The sequence below is a fragment of the Natator depressus genome, chromosome 24, assembly GCF_965152275.1.
Source record: "Natator depressus isolate rNatDep1 chromosome 24, rNatDep2.hap1, whole genome shotgun sequence".
NCBI lineage: Eukaryota > Metazoa > Chordata > Testudines > Cheloniidae > Natator > Natator depressus.
In genome coordinates this window covers 10,245,567-10,267,479 of record NC_134257.1, presented here as the reverse complement: position 1 = coordinate 10,267,479, position 21,913 = coordinate 10,245,567, and the positions used below count along the sequence as shown (strand labels likewise).

The window sequence follows — 21,913 nt, the reverse complement described above, 5'->3', positions numbered from 1 at the left end:
ACACAGGGTCACACAAGTCAGTGACAGAGTGGGGAACAGAACCCAGGAGTTCTGCTCCACAGGCAGGATTCTGAGCTAATCACTAGGCCCCAGTCCCCTCCCTGAGCAAGGAGTGGAACCCAGGAGTCCTGGCTCCCTAGACCTCACTCTCTCTCAGAGTTTAAGGTATCTTATTTCACGAGGGGGTTGGGGAAGTCTCCAGATTTCCTCTCCTCCCAAGGACCCTCCATCCTGCCAAGGGCAGCTCCCCTACACCCTGTTGGGCAGCACTGTGCAAAGGGCCAAGGATTGCTCAGCCAGCACTCAAAGGCAGCCACCTCTGAGGTGGAAGAAGGCAGCTGTTTAGCAGCCCGGCAGTAATGCTCCACAAGGACCCCTTACCACACCCAGCACTGACATGCAGCCGCCTCTGGGGTGGGACACGTACAACAGCTGCACACGGACGCTCAGCGCAACCCCCACCCCTCCCACGGGGAGGCCGCAGCGGAGACGCAGGAAATTGAGGGGGGGCTTTCCGCCCCGACTGTAGCCCTGAGCCCAGGCGCGGGACGTGGCGGCGCGCAGGCTGGGGCGGGGGCCGGGGCGGGGGATCGATCCGGGCCGCCCAGCGGCTGTTCCCAGCTCGGCGAGCCGCGCCGCGCTGCGCTGCGCGCCCGCTGCAATCGGGCGGGGCCGGGGGAGGCCGAACGGGACCGAGGCGGCGCAGGGGGCCGCGGGCTGTCTTGCCTCGGGCGGCGCGTCCCCGGCGAAGGCTCCTAGCCCCCGGCCGGTGCTCGCCACCATGGGAGCCATGAGGGAGCCGCTGCGCCGGGGCGTGCTGGGCTCCTTGCTGCTGCTGCTGGGTGAGTCGCCGGGGCGCGGGCTGCTGGGGGCATGGGGCGCGGGGAGCCCGGGTTGCTTGGCATGTGTGGGGTGGGTGTGTGGGGCCTCTGGCATGTGTGCTCCTGGAGATGGGGCAGCCCTGCCCCCTTGGCGGCTGGGGACGGGGGGGGCGCAGTGCGGACGGGGGGGGGAGCCCTGCCCCCTTGGCGGCTGGGGACGGGGGGGCGCAGTGCGGACGGGGGGGGGAGCCCTGCCCCCTTGGCGGCTGGGGGCGCAGTGCGGACGGGGGGGGGGAGCCCTGCCCCCTTGGCGGCTGGGGGCGCAGTGCGGACTGGGGGGGGGGGAGCCCTGCCCCCTTGGCGGCTGGGGGCGCAGTGCGGACTGGGGGGGGGGAGCCCTGCCCCCTTGGCGGCTGGGGGCGCAGTGCGGACTGGGGGGGGGGAGCCCTGCCCCCTTGGCGGCTGGGGGCGCAGTGCGGACGGGGGGGGGGGGAGCCCTGCCCCCTTGGCGGCTGGGGGCGCAGTGCGGACGGGGGGGGGAGATGAAGGTTCACATCCCTTGATTCCCCTGCCAATCCAAGGAAACAGGGCCCTACCTGATCCCTCCTTCTCCAGTCTCCCCACAACCCTTTGCCTTGCATCTGCCTAGAGACTGGCCCACTCCTTCCTCCCACTTATCACTCCCCCCCCCCGCCATGAAATGTGTGCCCATGGCGCTTACCCCTGCAGCTCACACCTCCAGGGCTACCTCTGCCACCCGGAGCCCACCCCAGAGCAGTGGGGCCTGACCCCCATGTACCACAGCACCTGCCTGTTGGCATGGTCCCAGCCCTCTGAGGGCAGCTGGGTGTGTGTGTGTGGGAGGGGGGTTGTCTTTTCTGTCTCTCTCCATTTATTTAGTCTGATCCTCATTTGTTGTTGTTGCTTCCCTCTGATCCGTTGGGCTTTGATCATTGGCTGGCTCCTGGGTTGGGGGTGGGGGGGTATGTCGTCATTGTGCCACATGCTAAGAACAGGCTCTGGACGCTTCAAATGAGGCCCTGGCAAGATCAGGTCAGGCCCAGGAGGCGACTCCATCTGTCCTGCCTGGGGCTGGCTGGCCAGGCCCCAAGTTGTGAATATAGACGGATCTGGGACTTTGGGAGGGGTGGGGATTGGGGCAGGGCTCAGGAAGAGTCTCTGCCCCCAGGTCTGCACACCCCACGGCTCCCCAGCTGGGACGCCGTGGTCCCTGTTCCAGGCCCGAGCGCTTGCTGGTTGCACCGCATGGTCAGAGCTTTGCCCGCCCCCAAAGGAATTTCAGTGGCGAAGCAGCATAAATCTCCCTCAATTCCCCTGCGGAAGGGTGAGTCGCTCTGCGGGCCCTTTTAACAAGCACAGCTAGAAGTCGTGGGCCTGATTTTTCATTAACCTCCTGCCTTGGGGACACTGGGCAGGGAGGGGCTTTAAACCACCTTGGCACTTCTTATATTCCAGGCCCTGGCCTGCCCCTGGTATAAATTAGGACAGCCTTAGGGTTTCTCTAATTCACCCCCTCCTTCCCCCGGGGAGCTGCAAATAACTGCAGGGTGCTCTGGCCACACCACTGATCCACCGCCCAGGCTGCTCCATCCCAGCTCCCAGACCCGTCTCTTCCCTGCAGCACCCACCCTCTGCCCTGGTGACCGGGCAGAGTAATTGAACCTTGTGAAAATCAAGCTCTGGGGACCCTGCTTTCCTCCTGCAACACCCCAAGGAATTAGCTGAGCATGCCAGCGCTGCGTGAGTCATATTCCATTCCAGACTGCTGGAAGATAACTGCCTAGGACTGCTACCGCTGGAGAGATGGGGCTCGCTGACGCTGAGGTTCCCAGTTTGCACCTTGATGACAACAAAGGAGAGGAGTCATTACGCTCACTCAGCATCATGAAGGAGCCAGCCCCCCCCCGGCCCCCCGCGCGCTGCATTTCAGCCCCATGCCTTAGAGAGGAAAACAGGCGCTGTGGCTGTGGCTGTGGCATGGGATTGGGACCCAGGGCATCTGGGTTCAAGCCAGTGGCTGCAAATTGAAGCTAGACAAATTGAGGCTGGAAATGAGAGAGAGATTTTTAACAGTGACGGTAATTAAGCACTGGAACAATTTATCCCAGGGCTGGGGTGGATTCTCCATCACCGGCAGATTTTAAATCAAGATTTAAATCTGCCTTTCCCTAAACCCTTTGTGCAGGCTGAGCGCTTCAGGGCAGGGACTGTGTCTCTAGCTGTGTCTGTGCGGCACCTGGGGCAATGGGTCCTGATCTCAGCTGGGGCAGGGACTCTATCCGTGCAGCGCCTGACACAGCGGGGCCCTGATCTCAGCGGAAGAGTCAAGGCACTTCTGTAATATAAACAAACAATAATAATCCTAAGTCTAGGTATATCAAACAGTCCCCACCCCCACCCCACCCTCCAAAAAATCCTCACTCAAACTGACTTCTGGTTTTAAACCACAATATATTATTTTGAAAGCCCAGCAGCAGAAAGGCAAATGCACTGCTAAATATTAGATTGGGAGTCTGGCGTTCTCCTTGTGTCTCACAGCCCCCGCCCCCAGGTGACACAGGCACCCCCAAGTTCAGCCGTCATCCCCCCCGTCTGTTTCACAGCACACCTGGTCAGTTTCATAGTTCGGGGGGAGGGGAGGAAAGGGGAACGGGGAGCGGAGCCCAGAAGTTCCAGAGGAGCCCCCCAAAGAGTGAAACTTTTCTGACCTTCCAGCCTGAGTTTCCAAAAAGGGGGTGGGGGGGAGAATCTGCTCCTGATCTTTTTTTCTGTGCTGAATTTAAACCCTCCCAACGAGGAAATGCTACTTAGAAACCAAAGCCAGGGTGAGTCACTTTCCTCACCACAAAATATTCACTCCCTGGTTCAAAAAAACCTTGAATGTGTCGAACTGCCGCCTTCGAATCTTTTCCGCTGCAGCTCCAGGCTGCTGGACGAGAGGCTGTGCCAGGAAAAAGGGGGCCTTGGAGTCCGGGGCCTTGTGATCCGCTCCAAGTGAGGGGGGGGCGCGGCTAGGGATGGGCAGAAAGGCAGCTCTAGGGAAGGGCCCCTGATCTGAAGAGCCAGCCCCGTTTGCCTCTAGAGAGGGTTTAAGATCAAGGCACGAGGGGAAGGGTATGAGCCATTGACCCTCTGGCCCACAAGGGGCAGATGGGGGCTTGGCCAGAGCACAGGTGCCATGGCTATTCCCTGCCCCCCCAAGGCCCATAGCGGGTGTGGCCAGAGTACACTGTAGCTATTCCCTGCCCCCCAGGGCCCATAGGGAACCCTGGAATATCTCAAAGCACACACAGGGCCTGGCAGTTAGCACCCAGGCTCAGCAGGGGCTGTTCGTCTCTTTGCCATGGCCCAGGTGGGGGCGGGCAGGTGTGTTTCGCTCTGGATTTTCAGCCTTAGCTCTGGTCTGACTGGGAGTTATCAGGAAGTGGAGGGGTCTAGTAGTTAGAGCCAGGCTAGAGAATCAGGACTCCTGGGGTCTGTCCCCATCTCTGCCACTGACTCTGTGTGTGGCCTTGGGCCAGTCACTTAGCCTGTTCTGTGCCTCCGTTTCCCCATTTGTGCTTGGACGATATGGCCGAGGCCGGCATATCGAGAGTGGCGGTGGTGCCTGACTGCTGGGATCGTGGCTGTGCTGCGTGAGAGCTAGGGGCTGGCATGATTGCATTGACTGGCCAGCTTGCTCCTGGCCCACCTGCGTCTGCCCTGCAGTACCAGCGTCACCATGGGCACCCTAGGGGCAGGGACCTGTCGTCTCGGGGATCCCATGGGTGATCCTGTACCTGGATGCCGGTTACAAAGCTAGTGACTCCACTAAGGCTTATTCCCCACTCTGGTGCCAATGGGAGCCTCCGGTCGGGCCCCTTGGCACAGCTGCCGTAAGTGCATCTTCCCCCCAACTCGCTCCCTATATGTGGAAACCTTCCTATTTGCTCAGCCACCACACAGGGACCTCTTGTTTCTCCCATGGTGCTCACCTGGCAGCAAACCCCCCACCCCTGCCTCTCTGTCAGCTCTTTGGGGCAGGACCTGGTTTCAATTATTTTGGCTGGTGAGTTTCGGCGGTGCTGGCTCTAAGGCCCCTCGGCGCCCGCTGGCGGTCTGTGTAAACGGGCCTTTGTGCAAACGAGAATCAGGCCCTGCTGCGTGTGGTAAACAAAGAGGAGTCGTCTTGTCCCTGATGGTCAATTAGCTCCTCGGTCCAGGAGGCAAAGGCAGAATGAGATCCAGCAGTGGGGAGTGGCAGCTGGGCAAATTCAGGCTGGAAATAAGGGGCACATTTTTAAGAGGGAGGGGAATTACCTAGTGGAACGGCTGCCTAGCGATGTGGGGTGTCTGTCTGTAAGATCCACTGTGGCTCATGCAGTCGTTATGGAGCTGGCTGTGGGCATCTGTTTGATAATCTCTGACTTGGATCGCGCAAGAGCGCGATGGTCCCTTGACATCTGTGATCCAGCCTGAAGTCTTAGGGCCAGGCTTATAAGAGTTCACCCATTCAGGCACCTAGTCCATGCACGGAAACGGCCTCCGTCTAACTAAATCACAGCCAGGAAATGGCTAGATCAGTTTAGCTGGCTCCTGTCAATTTGCCGACACAAGTGAAACTGCGAGAAGCCGGGCTGAAATCGAGGTACGAGCGTCTGTGCCGGAGTGAACGAAATCGGTGCCGAGCACTGGGGGAAATCTGCCCTTTAACGTGCACCGAGAAACGTGACCCATTTGAGACCCAGTCCCTGTTGTGTTTTGTCTGAGCAGCCTGGATCTCAGCTAGCTGCCAGGTGGCATGACCCGGGTATGCAGCGCATGTGTGTGTCTGGCTAGCTGGTGCAAATGCAAGAGAAGGAGCCTTTTGTGCATCCTGCCTGTTGCAAGCGCTGCCGGCGCTGCATCCCCCCTCCTCCCTATTGTCCCCTCGGCATCCCAGAGCTGTCGCGTGCCGAGTCCGATTGTCCCTGTGGAGGATGAGGCAATAGACCCAGGTCTGCGCTGGGACGAAGGCTGGCATGTGAGGCTGGCGCTAGCTGTCCTCGGGCGAGGACGAGCAGGGGTGGAAACGCTCAGGGACGGGAGCAAAGGTCCTTGGGTTGGGCTGCAGAGCGGAGCCGGCAGGGGCTGGTTTGCCTCACTTCCCAGTCTGTTTGATCGGGGAATCTGCTGGGGATTAGGCCCCTTTTCTGGCTTGTGATTTGTTCTGTGCTGAGATGTTTTTTCTTAGCTCTTCCTGAGGAGCTGCTAAATAGCTGAGGTTGTAGCAGTGTGAGCTCGAGGCCGGAGCACTGGATTGGGACTTGGGGTCTGTTCCTGGCTCTGCCACTGGCCTTGGGCACCTCATTTCCCTGCTTGGTGCCTCAGTTTCCCCTCCTATGTCCTGTGAGCTCTCGAGGGCAGGGACAGTCTCTCCCTGTGTGCCTGTGCAGCGCCTGACACGAGGGGGCCCTCCCTCTGATCTCTAGGCACTATCATAATACCAGTGGGGCTCAGACCCCTGGCTTGGCTCCCGCCTCCTGACCCTGCTTCCCAGCCGTGACCTCTGGGGAGCTGCAGGTGAAAGCGCCTCTCAGGGCAGCTGTCTGTCTGCTGGGAGGGTGAGGGAAGCTCTCGCCCTGAACTGCCTCAGGAATCGCAGCGGCTCCCCCATCCGCCCTGGAAGTCAGTTGATGCCCGTGTGGTTCTCCTGGCTGCTGGCCAAGGGAGTGTTGGCGTCTCTCCTCCAGCGCGAGGGGTTTAGCCCTTGGGGGCTGGTGCACCAGCGAGGCAGGTGGCTCCAGCACAAGGCAGGAAGCAAATATGTAGCCAGTCACTGTTCTGGCTTCTGGAAGCAAATTTACTGCTCACGAGGGAACGGCTGAGCTGGGCAAAGTCTCCCACCCGCCCAGCTCCTCCAGTGCCTGTCAGTCCCTACTCATAGCCCCCCCTGCTGTCCCCGCACTGGGCACCCCCCCTGCTCCGATCCATGGCTCTGCCAATGCCCCTCAATTCCAGCCCATGCCCCCCCACTATCCCACCAGGGCTCCCCCTGCCCCTCAATTCCAAACCCCACTCCCCCTTGCCATCCCAACCCAGGGTTCCCCTCAGTTCTGACTCACAGCCCCCCCTTCCCTACCCAGGGCTCCCCCAGCCCCTCAATTCCAACCCACAACCCCGCCCCCACTATCCCAGCCCAGGGCTCTCCCACTCCTCAATTCCAACCCACAGCCCCCCCCCCCCCCGCTATCCCAGCACAAGGCTCCCATCTCATCCCTCAATTCTGACCCACAGCCCCCCCCCACTACCTCAGCCCAGGGCTCCCCCTTTCCCTGCCTCTCAGTTCCAGCCTACAGGTCCCCCCACCCCCAGTTGTCCCAGCCCAGGGCAGATGCTGCCTAATCCTGTGGCTTTGTAATGGAAACAAACAAAACAAATTCGTTCACCAGGAAATGGTCTGAGATTCCTACACTCATGCCACCTGTGACTGAAAGCAAGGACTGGATCCAGGGCTGATGGGGCTCCTTGCTTGCCCTTTGGGGCCCTTGTGCCTTGACCCAGTTCCCAGCAGGAAGGGGTCGGGCCCAGTGTCTGGAATCCCGGGCAGCATCATGGTTTGTGCTCCCGGCAGCTGCAGACGGGGAGTGGCCATGGGGCAGAGGGCCGGGCGGGGGAGAAAAGGGCTGGTGAGCTGAGTCTGACCCCAATGCCAGGCTCCAAACCAACCCCCCCGCCATCTCTGTGGAGCTCCAGCGGCTGTGAGACCCCCGGGGGAGAATTCCCTGGGTTCAGGAGCACCTATGTGGCCCCCTCGCAGGCCTGGGGAGTCAGCTGAGCTACGTAGCCCTACGGACTTTCTGGGGAAGCTGCCATAAGTTAGAGCTGCCTTGGGGCTGCTCTGGCTTACGCTGGGGGCTGCTTCGGCTCCTGCAGTAGCAGTGCAACCTGCTCCCCCCACCCAGTGTGGGATCGCGTTGGGGATGCAGCCTGGAATCTGGCCCCATCTGAAACCACTTCCCAGACGAAAGCAACACAGCAAAAGTGACACTTCTGCGATGGCCAATGGAGAGGGTGCTCGGTAGCCTGAAGCGGCGGGGCTGACTAGAGAAGTTGTGGGGGCAGAGAGGCAGGCTGTGCTGAGATGGCTGCAGAAGAGGAGGGTGGCCGATGCTGGGGGAGCAGAGGGGGAAGTTGTGCAGCTGGCTCTGGGAAGGTGTTGGGTCCTGAGATGTGCTTGGGAGCTGTACAGGTGAGAGAGGATGTGGGGGATGCGGTTGTGCTGGAAGCAGGTGGTGGAGTCCAGTGGGTGCAGGGGGGCTGGGACAGGGGGAGTGCGAAGGATTTCCCTGCTATGGGGCTGAATGACAGGGGAGGGGGGTAAATCATCACTTGCCCCTCGGTTTCTGTAAACCAAACCTGAGGCAGCCTTCTCTAGTGGTTAGAGCACAGATCCGGAAGCTGGACTCCTGGGTTCCTTTCCTAGCCAGTCGATGTGTGACCTGGGGCAGCCCCTTCCCCCTCCCTGTGCAGCGGCAGCAGGGGCTGGGAGGTTTAGCTCCTCAGGGTCGGGGCTGTGAAGAGGTCTGGGATCCAGGGCTGGAAAGACCAAGGGATTCAATGGATGCTGTCTGTCCACAAGTCCCATCTGCTCCCACCTGTGATCCATGTCCCGGGGCCTCCTCCCCTTAAGCCACTCCAGTTCCCTTCCCTCCGCCGCCAGCTGGCCTGGTCTCTGCACCAGGAGCCAAGGCACCTAGGGCCAGGCTGGAGGAAGCCACTTTCCAGTGGGAGTTCATATACCCCCCCATTGCCAGGACTTGAACCCTGGGCCTCCTGCACCATGGCCCTGGCCTCCGCTGCTGGAGCTGAAGGAGTGATGCTGCTGGCAGCAGTAGGCTGTTGTCCTGTTGTGGAGCAGGAGGGAGACAAGCAGCATGTTGCTAGTTGGGGGCTGAGAACAACTGACTGTTGGGGAGAGGGGTGCTCTGGACTTGCTTGGGTGGAGGATGGGTCTAAGGGATGTTCCTGGGGGATGGGGTCTTGGGGGCATGGGGGATGGAGCCCATTGGTTGGGGGCTGTTCACTCTAGAGGAAGTACACGGCTAGTTGTGACATGGGACCCCCAGGGGATGCATAGGGGGCCTGAGAAGGAGAGCGTGCAAGGATGATGGAGTGATAGGGGGCACGATGAGGGGGGTGGGGCTCTGGGGATGTGCTTGGCAGGGGTTGGGGCCCCTAGAGGCAGCCCCAGGAGAAGTACTGGGGGTTTCCTGGGAAGAGGAGTCTACTGTGGGGACACAGACCCCAGGGGGGCACAGAGGTGGGGGATGGGAGCCCTTCGGCCCCTATGTGCTGAGGGATGAGACGGGCTGTGCTCTGTAATTCCCCCGATCGCTAACTCCTCCCCCTCCTTCTCTGCAGGGCTGTGTGGGGCCCGGGAGGTGCACCTGCCCCCAGGGCCCCTGTTCCGCGTGGAGGGCACGGCCATCTCCATCCCCTGCAGCGTCTCGGAGTACGAGGGCCCCACGCTGCAGCACTTCGAGTGGTTCCTGTACCGCCCGACGGCCCCCGAGATCTCCATCGGCATAGTCAGCACCAGGGACCCCGCCTTCCCCTACGCCGTCTTCAGCCCCCGCGTGCAGAGCGGCGAGGTCTCGGTGCAGCGGCTGCGTGGCGACGCTGTCGAGCTGCGCGTGGCCCGGCTGCGGGCCGAGGACGCCGGCGTCTACGAGTGCTACACGCCCACCACCGACTCCATGTACCATGGCAACTACAGCAGCAAGGTGGTGCTGAAAGGTACCTGGGTGCCGTGTGGCTCGGGGGACTCCAGGGCTGGGGGCTGCCCCATGCACACTGCCTGGCTCCCAGTTACCCCATTCCAGCGCTGGGGACAAGACAGGGAGGGTGGCTGTAAACCCCCCTTATCGCCCACCCCCCCAGTGCCAAGATTAATCCCTGAAATAAAGATCCCAATTCTCCGCTGCCACCCAGACCCTTGTGTGTGTCACTTGCATCAGTGATGAGGGCTGAGATCATATCGTCCCTCTGGAGCTTGTTCTTCAGAAAGGGGAACAGGGACAGAGCGTGGGGAACCCCGCAGTTCCTCATACCCTGCAGCCTGGTGCAAATGAGCACGAGGAGGTGGGTGGCTGCGGTGCATCAGGCCGCTATAGTGACTGACCCTGTACTTGTTCTCCGTACCGTGGTAGTGCCCAAGGGCCAAGCCTAGGTCAGAGCCTCGTTGCGCTAGGCGCTGTACAAATGCTCTCTGCCCTCAGTCTGTTGCTTCAGGGAGGATTCTGTTTTATGCACTCCCCATAGTCTGGATCATACCACGTCCTGCCCACAGTGTAAATTACAGCAGGCTTGAGGTTGCTCTAACTTACTCTGCCCCCCCCAGGGTCCCAAGTTAGAGCAACCTCCAGGCTGCCATAATTTATACCATGCGCAGAGCTTGGTATGATCTAGAATATGGAGTACAAGGCATCCCAAAGCCTTAACCACCGCCCCCCTCAGTTGTCTCAGCCACTCTCCCCAGCAGCTCTGCTGATGCCCCTCAGTCCTGACCCCCAGCCCCCTGCTGTCCCAGTCCTAGGGCACCTGCTGAGTCGAGAGTCTCCCATATACACAAAAAGGGCCCAGTGACGGGCATGCGCTTGACCCTCCCGGCACCAGCTGTGGAGCCAGCGGAGTGTTGTGCTGCAGGTACCTGTCTGTGCTAGGGCCCTTCGCGGGGCCTGGGCCTGGCTCTGAGAAGGCGAAAAGTGACTGCACCCAGGTGTGGAGTCACTCTCACGCGCTCTGTCCCCCTGCCACCCTGAGGGGAATCTCGGGGCTTTTTCCTTTCCTGTAAGGGAGTGACTCGTGGGAATCCCCGGCGCCCGCATGCTGAGATCATATCGCCCCTCTGGAGCTTGTTCTACAGAAAGGGGACCAGGGACAGAGCGTGGGGAACCCCGCAGTTCCTCATACCCTGCAGCCTGGCCAGGAGCCAGCTGCGCCTTGGGATGTTCCCACTTGATTGGGCTCTTTGGATTCGCTCATTGGGGTCTTCCCAGGGGACCAGCGAGCTCCTGAGCGGGACGGGCTGGGAGACATGCTGCAGCCTTCGCAGAGCAGAGCAGACCCCAGCAGGGGGATTCGTTTTGTGGGGCGAGAGGGGTGTGGGTTGGGATGTCTCTGGGGCATGGCAGATGCACAGGAGATCCAGGCATCTCCCCCACCCCCACCTATACCTCACGCTCTCCCTGCCTGGCATGGGTGGGGTGCACAATAGGGTCTTTCACCTCAGAGAGGCCCAGGGCTCTGGCTCTTATCTGCAGATCTGGAGCAGCTCCCACCCGCCACGGGCATCAGCCCTGTCCTGGAGGGGGCCCCCTTGGGCAGGAGGCAGCCGTGCGCTCGCCCCAGAGCCGGGCAGCCTGAGCCCCAGTGCTGGGTAGGGGAGTTGGGCTAGCAGAGGCTGTGTTCTGCCATCCAGAGGCTTTGGAAAGGGGCTCCAAAGCTGCGGGGGGTCAGCTGGGTTTAGGGGCCTAATCCTGCCAGGCGTCGTCAACTTTCACAAAGGCTGCTGGGCCAGAGAGAGCAGCTTGCAAACCTGCGCCCTGGCTCGGTGGCTGCCCTGGGGAGCTGAGTGCTCAGGCCCTAACAGGATCAGGCCCCTTGTGGCTACAACCCAAGGGTTTGGCCAGTGTCGCCCCCTGGGGGTGAGAGTGGAGTTTGGGCTCCATGGCCCATTGGGACCTCAGTGTCCTGCAGGGGCTAGTGACTGAGCCGCTCTGGGACTCTCTGCCTGGTGTTGGGGTAGCTCCACCCCCCCGTTTCAGCCAGCAGGGGGTGCTGAGGAACCAAAGGGTGAGCTGTGGCTTTGGGGTGTCCTTAGGGCTGCGGGGTTTTCTCTCCCATCAGCCTGTGGCCTACAGGCATTTATGGCCATGGGGCAGCGTCCAAGGGGATTAAAGCTATGGGGGGTCGGGGGGGGGAGATATCGGATATCAAAGGGAAAGAGCCGTTAGAGCGGGAGAGGGTTGATGGGAGCCTGACTCCTGGGTCCTATTCCTGGTTCTGCCCCAAACTCATTCTGGAACCATGGACCAATCTGGCTCTGACTCGGCACCCCCCAGCTCTCTCTTCCCCCCCATGCTTTCCCCAAGTGGTGGAGCTGAGGGGTCATCCCTGGGCATTTTGATTCCCTAACTCCAGTGACCAGCAAGACAAAGCCAGGCCTGACCGTGCTCACATCTATGTCTCTCTCTCTCTCCGCACCCCTGCAGTGATCCCTGACATGCTCTGGGTCTCGGCCCCCACACCCAGGCCCCATCTCCGAGGCCGCATGGCTGGCACCTCCCTGCTGCAGCTCAGCTTGTCGGAGGGCCAGGAGCTGCAGCTGAGCTGCACGGCCCAGAGCCAGACGCAGCAGCACACCCATCTCTCCGTCTCTTTCGGGGTGTCGGCCCCAGATGCCCCCGTGGGGCGCCAGACGCTGCAGGAGGTGGTCGGGGTGCGCCACGACTTCGCCGTGGAAGCTGACGGGAGCTTTGCTGAGCGGTACCGGGCTGGGGAGCTCTCCGTGGCCAAGGCAGGCAGTGAGCAGTACAAGCTGGCAATCGGGCAGGTGCGCCCGGGGGACGCGGGCACCTACCACTGCACAGTAGGTGAATGGATCCAGGACCCCGATGGCAGCTGGCAGCTGATTGCCGAGAAGCGGGCAGCGCTGGCCCAGGTGACTGTCCAGTCCATCGGTGAGTCCTGGCTGGCTCCGCCCCCAAGCCACGTCCTGTGTCGGTGCTTGCTGGGCTGCGCTCCCATGAGGAGGGCAGTATGGGGCAGCAGGGCATTTGCTGATGCTGCCTGTCAGGCGGGGGGGATCGGGCACCAGCCCTGCATGAGCTGCTAGCCCTGTGCCTGTCGGGATCCTGCCTCTTGGTCTGTCCCCACCAGCAGGGACTGCATGGTCTGTTGTCCCCCGAGATGGTGCAAAGTGGGTGCAAATCAGAGCACTCGTGTTTGCACGATCGCCGTGCAAGTGACCAAGTGGGGCAAGGTGGCAGGGAATCAGACCCTTGGGCCTCGCGGGAGCTGGATTCTGTGGTTCCCCTGGCTGGCTTCACAGGTTGAGGTTTGTGTGAAGGGCTCAGCAGCTTGGCAGGGAAATATTCGCGCCCCCCCTCCCCCAGGCAGCTCCAAAGTGAATGCAGAATTCTCCTTCACCCCCGCCCTCAACTGCTGTGCAGCACTGCTGTGTGGCTGTTAAACAGCAGCCATGCTCCACCCCAGAGGTGGCTACATGTCAGTGCTGGGTGGAATGATCTCTGAGCATGGGGTCGTTTGGGGCGGGGCCGATGGGGCTGTGTGGATGCTCTCACTCCCCCGGCTCTCTCTTTGGTTCCTTTTCAGCGAGCCAGCTGGCGGTGTCGGCCAGCCCGCCTGGGGTCCGGCTCAGCGCTGGAGACGCCCTGGAGCTTCTTTGCAACCTATCGGGCCCCGTGCTGCCTGCGCCCCACCTGGCATACGCCGTGAGCTGGGAGGTGGGCGAGGGGGACAGGCTGCTGATGGCGCAGCTGGACACGGACGGGGTGGCCGTCCTTGGGGAGAGCTATGTCAACAGCCAAGTAGGCCAGCGCCAAGTCTCGCTGCAGAAGCTGACACCTGACCCCGGCTCCTACCGGCTGCGGATCGAGTCAGCCCAGCCAGGGGACGCGGGCACCTACCGCTGCGTGGCCCGGGCCTACATTCGCTCCCCTGATGCCCAGCTGCGGGAGGTGGCCAACAGCCGCTCGCAGGGGCTGAAGGTGCACATGAAATCAGAAGGTACAAAGCTTGCACTGGGTGGGGGGCTGGCGTGCATTTGGGGGGGGGGCCCCTTTGCACCCCTACTCCTGCTCTCTGCCCTGTGCCCCTCGCCATGCTGATTCCTATTGCTCCGACAGGGTGTGATTGGCCTGGGTGTGAGCACCCCACAGCCAGCGCTCCTGCCCCGCTCCCTGCTGGGGGAGGCTGGGGCTGGAGTATTTAGGAGCTCCCCCCACAGCTAGTTCTCCTGCCCTGTTCCCTACAGTGCCCTCTGCTGGGGGATGCCTTAAGGGCAACTTTGTGATGTTTTTTAGATGTTCCCTCCTCTCTGCATTTCCATGTGTGGCCCCAGCCCCTCTGCCTCTGCCGGCATCAGGCTTCAGCCGGTGGGGGATGTTCAGACCCTGCTGGGCCTGGGGGCTCAGCATCTGGGCCCCGGGCCATAGCTCCGGTGCACTAACTCCTGCTGCCCTTGTCTCTCCCCTGCAGCTGTGGTGCTGGAGGTCTACGCGTGGCTGCCCGTCCCCGCCACCTACCGTGGGGACACGGCCGAGCTGCTGTGCAACATCTCCGTGGAGTCGACCCAGGCCGTCCACGTGGCCGTCAGCTGGTGGGTGGAGGTGACGGTGCGGGAGGAGGAGCCCCAGGGCCGGATGGTGGCGTCTGTGAGCCGCGAGGGCGTGGCTGAGCTGGGCAGGCGGGCGTCAGGCGGGGACATGAGTCTGGACAAGGTGGGGCCGCAGTGCCACCGGCTGCGGCTCCACGGGGTGCAGCCATCCGACGAGGGGAGGTATCACTGCGCCGTCACTTCCTGGGTGCGCTACCCTGATCGCAGCTGGTACAACGCCGGGGCTGTGAAGTCCAACTCCGTCGCCGTGTATCCCTACGCCCGGGGTGAGTTCTGCGTGCACCCCCCTACATTTATCCCTATGCCATGGACAAGTGCCGCTTGGCACTGCCCATTCCCCGTGTATCCCTACGCCCTGGGTGAGTGCTGTGTGTGCCGCATCTCCCCCACCCCCAGGTGTATCCCTCCGCCATGGGTGAGTGCCATTCGGTGCTGCCCATTCTCCATGTATCCCTACGCCCTGGGTGAGTGCCAGTGTGACGCCACCCCCCATAGTCCTGGGTGAGTGTTGGTGCATTCCCCTCCCGCCCCCCTCCCCCCCACCGTGTATCCTTGCTGAGTGCTGCCCCCCAATGCGCCATTGGTCTGTCCAGTCTGACAGCAGAAGCTGCTGTGGGGCTGGGAGGTGGCTCTGGGCAAGATGGGGCTGGCTCTGTGCCCTCTACCAGAGGGCAGCCTAGCTAATCCCCCTCCCGTCCAAGCCCTCTCCATCTCTTGCCACCCGGCTTCTCTGCCAGCTCTCCGGCTGATGGTCCCCGGGCCCGGCTGCTCAAAGCCCCCTCCCGCACCAGGTCTGACGGGCCTCTCTGCTCTTCCCCCCCCCCAGTCATGGACACCCTGTTCATCCCCCTCATCGTGGGCATCGCCAGCGCCCTCTTCACGGGCATCACCATCCTCGCCACCATCACCTGCTGTTTTATGAGGCGGCTCCGCAAGAGGTGAAGCACGCGAGAGACCGGCCCCAGGGCACTGCAGGTGAGTCGGCCTCTGAGCAAGGGGCGTGGGTGGGGGAGGGAACTGCATTATGCCCCTTCACCTGCCCTCTCCTGCTGGGGGGATGCCATAGAGCAAGGCCGGGCTCCTCGCTCCCAGGGGCTTTGCTGTGTGCCCAGGTTGTTCTTGGGCAGCAGATTTACTTCCCCCGGGGGCTGGGAGAACTGGCACTGCCAATATGGATCAGACTCTGTGCGCCCTCTGAAGGGATGGGGGTAGAGGGGATCTGATGGGAAATGCTGCATCCATGATCCTTCTTGGGGCAGTTCTGCTCCATATTGGTGGGTGTTCTTTGATCCCCGACACACAGCTAGATCTGCTGCTCCCCACCTCCCCCAACTTGTGCCCAGCCCTGCCAAACACAGTGTGAAGTCCCAGGGGAGCACCACTCCAGGCCCCCTTGAGCCAGGCTTTCAGGGGGTGTGAATCGAAAGCATATGAATGATTTGCATCAAGTGCTGCACCTGGGGCCGGTCTTGGGTCTGTTGTGTTATAGTTTCGGATCACACGACAGGCCACGTAGGAGAAATCGGAGACTAAAGAGATTTAGTCTGCGTGTGGCTGGGAAGGTGGGTTTGAGTGTCAAAAGCTGGCCCTTAAATTTGTGCGTGTCTTCTGCCCTCTACTGGATGGATTCAGATCTACTCCACTATTTGTCATAACCCCTGTACTGCAAACAGCTAATGGAGATTCTCCTTTAGTTCCAGTGGCAGGGTTCTGGGTTCGAACTAGACCTGGTTAGAAATTTTCTATCAGAATGTTTTTTCTGATGGAAAATGTAGTTGCCACAAAACCAAATGTTTCTAAACTTTGGAAAAACTTTGATTTTGCTGAAACTTTTGGGTTTTTTTTCCCCCGTCACATAAATCTCAGCAAAATCCTTTGTTTGGGGTCCAGTTCCACCTCAATGGAAACATCTTGGTTTGTTGAACAGAACCAGAATGTTTTGTTCTTTCTTCCAAATCCGCTCAACGTTAAAGCGCATCTTCCTGTGTGGCCGCAGTGCCTCATGGGAGTTGTAGTTCAGCCTCCGAGCCCACCCAGAGGGAAGAATGGGGGTGTGAGGCACCGGAACTACAACTCCCATGAGGCACCGCGGCGGCACAGGAAGATGGTTTGTTTCAGATCAGTTCAATACTCAACAGCGTTTTGCCATTTCTTTGAACTTCTGTGAGAAACTTGTGACGTTTTGACCTCCTCCTCCTGATTCAGCACCAAAAACAAGTGAAATATTTCCAGGGGACGGAAGCTTTTTTCTGTGCCCAGGTCTCGTTCTAAGCCAACTGGCCGTGGTTCTTTGGGGTTTCCTGGTCCAGCTGCCCCCGATCCTACCCTCTCTCTCTTTCTCTCTCTCTCTCTCTCTTGCAGGTGCCTGCTCCATCTCGCTCTCCTGTCAGCCTTCACTCAGGCCACTGGGCTCCCTTCTTTTCCCCCCACTTGTGACTTCTGACTTCTTACCTCCCTGGACCGGCTTGGGCAGCTTCTCAGCTCCTCGGACTGCACGCTGGCTTCCTCCTTCATTTGAGTCATTCCATTTTTTTTTTCTAAACTCAACCCAGATCCAGGCAAGCCCCTGGCGAGAGATGGGAGAGACCCTGGGTCCTGCATCGGGGCCAAACTTTGCCCTCCCAAGAAGCTGATGCATCCATCTGAGACATCCAGGCTGGAGACGTCCCTCCCCGGAGGACATGAGGGGCAGCGGCACTGCCTCATCTGCTCCTGGACTCACTGCTTCCCTGATCCTTCCCTACCCGGCCTCTGTGACCTTTGGTGGGAGTGTGGGAGCTGCTTTTCCCTCTGCTGCTGGTGCTGCTGGAGACTTTATATCCTCCACCCCCCTCTGTCCGTAACTCTTGTCTCCCCTCCCCTCCCCTCCCCTCCCCTCTCATGTGTTGGGCTGTCCTGTGGATCTAGACATGTGTGGACTCTGCTCCTGCCATGTGCGCAGGGAAAGGGTGTATCATTCCCTAGGGGAGGGGCCCAGTGGCTCTGTGCTCTGGGGAACCTGAGACTTGATCTACTGGAGACCTCAGAGTCAGTAACGTGCTTGTAGCCTACAACGTGGACAACAGTCTGCTACTGTTGCCAGCTGAGGGAACTCCTCTAGCCGGAGCAGTAGAGCCTTGTGCTTTAGAGCTGAAGGTCCTGGGTGCAAACCATGCTGATGACCTATGCTCGGGTCATGGTTATGTGACCTCAGGTGACCTGAGAGGGGAGAGGTGTCTGCCTTCGTGTAAGAGAAGAGAGGGATTCTAATGCCAAAGGACTGAGGGCTCCAGCCTTCCTTGGTCCCCCCTCCCCCGCACTTTGAGGTTTTAATTGCACCCCAGCTCTGCCTTCAGAAATAGCCGAGCGGCCTCTTCCTGCCACTCCATGGCTGGAAACGCTCAGTACCAGTGGCTGGGCCTGCCCCCAGAGCAGTCCCTTTGCAGCCAACAGGTCCGATCCTGGTATATCCCTCATGCTCGCTGCACCTGTGCTCTCAGGCTGATCTGATGGCATTTTACACTGACTGTGAGAAATCCTGGCCCCACTGAAGTCAATGGAAAACCCCCCATGATCTGCAGTGGAGCCAGGATTCCAGCTGTGGTGTAAACGGCAGAATCCGGCTCATGTATTTCTCTTAAAGGGACACATGCATCAGTGGCCATGGAGTTTGCATTTGTTAAATAGATCCTAAAACCTGATATCTGTGGAGAGGGGCTAAAACAATTGGTGGCAGGTTTTTAACGAAACCTTCCCCCAGGTCCCTGCAAGAGTGAAAGTGCCCAGGCTGGCAAGAGACATGCCAAACGAAGGCACTGGGCAGAGGGTGAGAACCGCCGCTGTGCTGCTGGCGTTGCTTGCCCTTTATTCTTCTGGGTGCTGGGGAGTCGCCTAGAATGCCAGGCTTCAGAAAAGAGCGGTTGGTTTTGATGATGTGATTTTAATGTAACAGGCATACGACAGCCAGGATTTTCCAAAGCTGCCTGGAATGTCGCTGTTAAAACCAGGGCAATCGGCCATACACGTTGCTGACACGGTTTAGAAAAACCTCTACCCACGTAACGGTCGTTCCTGTGACTGGTCTTGGCACAATGGGGTGTTCCCCAAAATTACCCTATCAGACGAGCACAGTATAGTATGTGTTGGAAAATAACATGTTTATACAGATTAGCACTAAATAGAGACAACCACTGTACATAGATGTGTAAATTATTAGTCTCTTTTTAGAGATATAGGATCAGATCCTTATCTGGTGTAAATCAACATAGCTCCTTCAACAGGACGCCACTCGGCAGGATCGAATCCTTGCTGTAAGGGCCCGAGCCATCTGGCCCTGATGCAGCAAAGCCCTCGAAATCAGCCACTTGTTCCATTGAAGTAACTGGGAGTGCTCCCGTGTTTACAGGTAAACACACGCTTTGCTGAATGAGGGTGTCTCACCCCAGCACAGGATCTGATCCTGTCTATCCACAGCGCTATACAGAGATCTAGATAGATTTAGTAATGACGGTGTGGTGTAAAATCACTAGAGATCATCCCAAACCTTTGTAACCATTTTATGTTGCATATTAGAGAGGGAAGCCGTTTTCCGGAACTCAGGGTCGATGTGGAATGTTTCTAGAAAGTCCATTTTATAAACCTTTCCGTTTTGGCTCACTTGCTAAATTGGGTAGTAACTGTGGTGTTGCTGGGGGGCACGGGAGGGGTTAATGCCTGGTTGTTGGGTTGTTTTTTTTTCTCACTCTGGAGAGCACAGCTCAGATTTGGTTTAAGTCACAAAGCCGCACGCAATTCATCTTGACCGACTGTTCAAGGGAGCCTAGGGAGGGGTTAACGGGTCGAGATTCACGTGTGCGAACCCCAGAGCCTTGCCAGGCCTCTTGCCTTCAGGTTTAGTGACTGATGATTCCTGCAGACCCCAAGTCTCTCCCGTGGCTCTAATCCATTGCCATGGAAATCCTGGCCCATGTTGGGAGCAGGGGTGGTGGAGTTGGACTCATTTTTCATTAACGTGATGTGGTGTCAGAAGGAGGTTCCCGTCCTAGCAAAGAGCATTTCCTTGTATTGTTCCCCAGGGCCTGCCTATAACTCCACAGCGCTGCACAATGGCCTTTTACAGTCGCTGCCTGGGCTTCTGGGCACAGGGCTGGAATAGATGGGGCAGTGGAGGGAAACCCCGTGTGGGGAAGCCAGGGCCCCCATGATAGGGTTGCCTAATCATACAAACCCAAACACCCTTGCCCCACCCCTTCCCCGAGGCCGACCCCGCCCTACCTCTTCTCCGAGGCCCCACCCCACTCACTCCATCCCTCCTCCCTCTGTCACTTGCTCACTCCCTTTCACCGGGCTGGGGCACGGGGTTGGGGTGCAGGCTCTGGACTGGGGCTGAGCGATTTGGAGTGTGAGAGGGGGCTCCAAACTGAGCCTGGGGCAGGGGGTTGGGGTGCAAGCTCTGGGAGGGAGTTTGGGTGTTGGGGCGGCTCAGGGCTAGGGCACGGTGTTGGGGTGCAGCAGGGGGCTCCAGGCTGGGGGAGAGGGCTGGGGTGCACGAGGGGGTGAGGGGTGTGGGCTCCAGACAGCTGGCGCTTACCCTGGGTGGCAGCACAGCGGGGCTAAGGCAGGCTCCCTGCCTGCCCTGGCCCTGCACCACTCCCAGAAGCAGCCAGCCTAGCCTGGTGAAATGGATCTGAACCCAGAGGTTTCACTCGCTGCCCAAAGTCACTTGCAATTTCCTGGGTTAATGAGGCTTCCTGTAACTCCCGGGGATGGAGAATCTGAAGGAGGGCACTTTGTTGAGTGGTTAAAGCCCGAGACTCCTGGGTTTTATTTCAGTCACCACCACTGCCTCACAGAGTGGCCTAGGGCGAGTGTCAGAAAAGCCCTGTGTCTGTGTTTTCCCCCATGGTGGTTGTACGATGGGCTGATCAGAACCTGGGAGGGCGATTGTGGGAGCTGTCAGCATCTGTGTTCTGGGCTGCATCAGCGTAAGGCATCGCAGCAATTTGAGCCCCTCTGCCTGGCTGCACTGGGGCAGTTTTCAGGTGCTGTAGAAAGCCCATCTTGGTGAAGTTCCCTAGCCCGTCTCCCCTGCCCCACCCTCCTCAGGACCCTGGCGGGGCTCATCCTAGTTGTTGCCCTTGGAAAGGACCACGGTACCCCTCTGTTTGCTCCCAACCACAGGCAGAAAGGGGTCTCAGGACAGACCTTTAACCCCACCCCCATGGGCCTGAGGATTTTGTCTCCCTCTGTAGATTGGATACCTGACCTGGCATGGTAGCACAATCAGGCCCATCTGGGCTGTGACCCATGTGCCTGTGTGGAGTCCCATAGTGGCAGAGTTTGCCCATGTGGCTCTGATGGCAGGATCAGGGCCACGGTATGGAGGGTTTTGAATCCCCCACCCCCACGCCATTTGTTGTTTGCTGGGGAGGCAGGTTCAGCTTCAAGCCTGATCATGCAGCAGTTGGTAACGTGATGTGTTGTCACAAGGAGGTTCCCGTCCTAGCAAAGAGCATTTCCTTGTATTGTTCCCCAGGGCCTGCCTCTGACTCCACAGCGCTGCACAGTGGCCTTTTATAGTCGCTGCCTGGGCTTCTGGGCACAGGGCTGGAATAGATGGGGCAGGTAAACGGTGAAACTGTCTTCGGGGAGCAGCCCAGGGTCCAGCCAAAATCTGCCAGCAGAGCTTCAGAGTGGGAAAACTTGAGAGGGAAATCCTATATCGCAAACGGCTGGCTTTGCCAGGGCTGTGGGTGAAGCCTCTCCTGTTGGAAATGGCAAGACTTTAACAGTCCAAACTGCAATGTCACTGCGCAGGCAGATTGCGTCCTGCTTGATACTCCCCTTTCCCTCCCAGCTATGAAACAGGCATGCCAATTTCATCTGGGGTGCTAATCCCTTTCACTTTCCGGTTGTCCCTGGTGCAGCTTTGGGTTGCCAGGGCACTCGGTGTGGGGGGAGCAGAACTGCTAATCAGTCAGTGGTGAATTGCATTTCATTCCCCACAAATCAGAAGATTGGCTTAAAAATCATGACATTTTAAAAATAATAAAACAATACATTTCGGTTCTTTCTATTTGCATCCTGGTTTGAGCCTTTCAGAGTCACGTTTTCCAGTTTTTCTCCCCACTTACGAGGACTGGAAACTTCCTTATTTTCAAAACGAGTCTCAGGTAGGATGGTATCTGCCTCAGGCAAGCTGGGGCTTTAAGCACCAGCTATTGCAAGTGTTTGCAGTGGGGGAGGAGGGGAGGGGATGTTGATTTGTTTTAAAGACATCTAGGCTTTATTCATAGTTTTGAAGGCTGAAAGGGACCATTGTGATCATCTCGTCTGACCTGGATAGTGCAGGCCTAGAGCTGAGCTTTTAGAAAAACATCCAATCTTGATGTAAAAATTGCCGGTAATGGAGAATGCACCACAACCCTTGGCAAATTCGTCCGTTTCTCCTCTTGCACCTGTATAAATCTGGCAACACTCCAGTGGAGTCACGCTAGCATGAATGAGGTTGGGACCGGGCCCAAACCGGTTCAACTCAACCCAGGGCTAGATTTCTAACGATTGTACAGAATCAGAGGGCTGCTGCTCTCTCCCACCCCCGCACCTTGTGCAGTCATTTAGACGGACTAGTTCACAGTGGGTAGGGAAACACTACGGCAGTGACCTGGGAGTGGCTTCCACTGGTGCAAGTGACTACATAAGGTGTAAGCCA

At 59.2% G+C, this 21,913-nt stretch overlaps 1 protein-coding gene across 2 annotated transcripts; it reads left to right on the top strand.

Annotated features, from left to right (window-relative positions):
- Positions 1-670: 670 nt before the first annotated feature.
- On the top strand, positions 671-19,459 carry IGSF8 (immunoglobulin superfamily member 8). Of its 2 annotated transcripts, none has more exons than XM_074938285.1 (7): positions 671-842; positions 9,225-9,599; positions 12,077-12,544; positions 13,200-13,613; positions 14,085-14,489; positions 15,050-15,198; positions 16,776-19,459. In XM_074938285.1, exons 1-6 carry the CDS (start codon positions 782-784, stop codon positions 15,163-15,165), a joined length of 1,839 nt encoding a protein of 612 aa, XP_074794386.1. In that variant the 5' UTR covers positions 671-781; the 3' UTR covers positions 15,166-15,198; positions 16,776-19,459. The 2 variants fall into 2 exon arrangements, with proteins under 2 accessions (XP_074794386.1, XP_074794384.1); XM_074938283.1 differs by having other exon boundaries at positions 16,585-19,458.
- The last annotated feature ends 2,454 nt before the right edge of the window (positions 19,460-21,913 follow it).

Excerpts from the sequence above, each read along its gene's own strand:
- IGSF8 (XM_074938285.1), top strand. The coding sequence starts at position 782 with ATGGGAGCCATGAGGGAGCCGCTGCGCCGGGGCGTGCTGGGCTCCTTG. Across the intron at positions 9,600-12,076 it reads CAGCAAGGTGGTGCTGAAAG|TGATCCCTGACATGCTCTGG; the intron begins GTACCTGGGTGC and ends GCACCCCTGCAG. Across the intron at positions 13,614-14,084 it reads GGTGCACATGAAATCAGAAG|CTGTGGTGCTGGAGGTCTAC; the intron begins GTACAAAGCTTG and ends TCTCCCCTGCAG.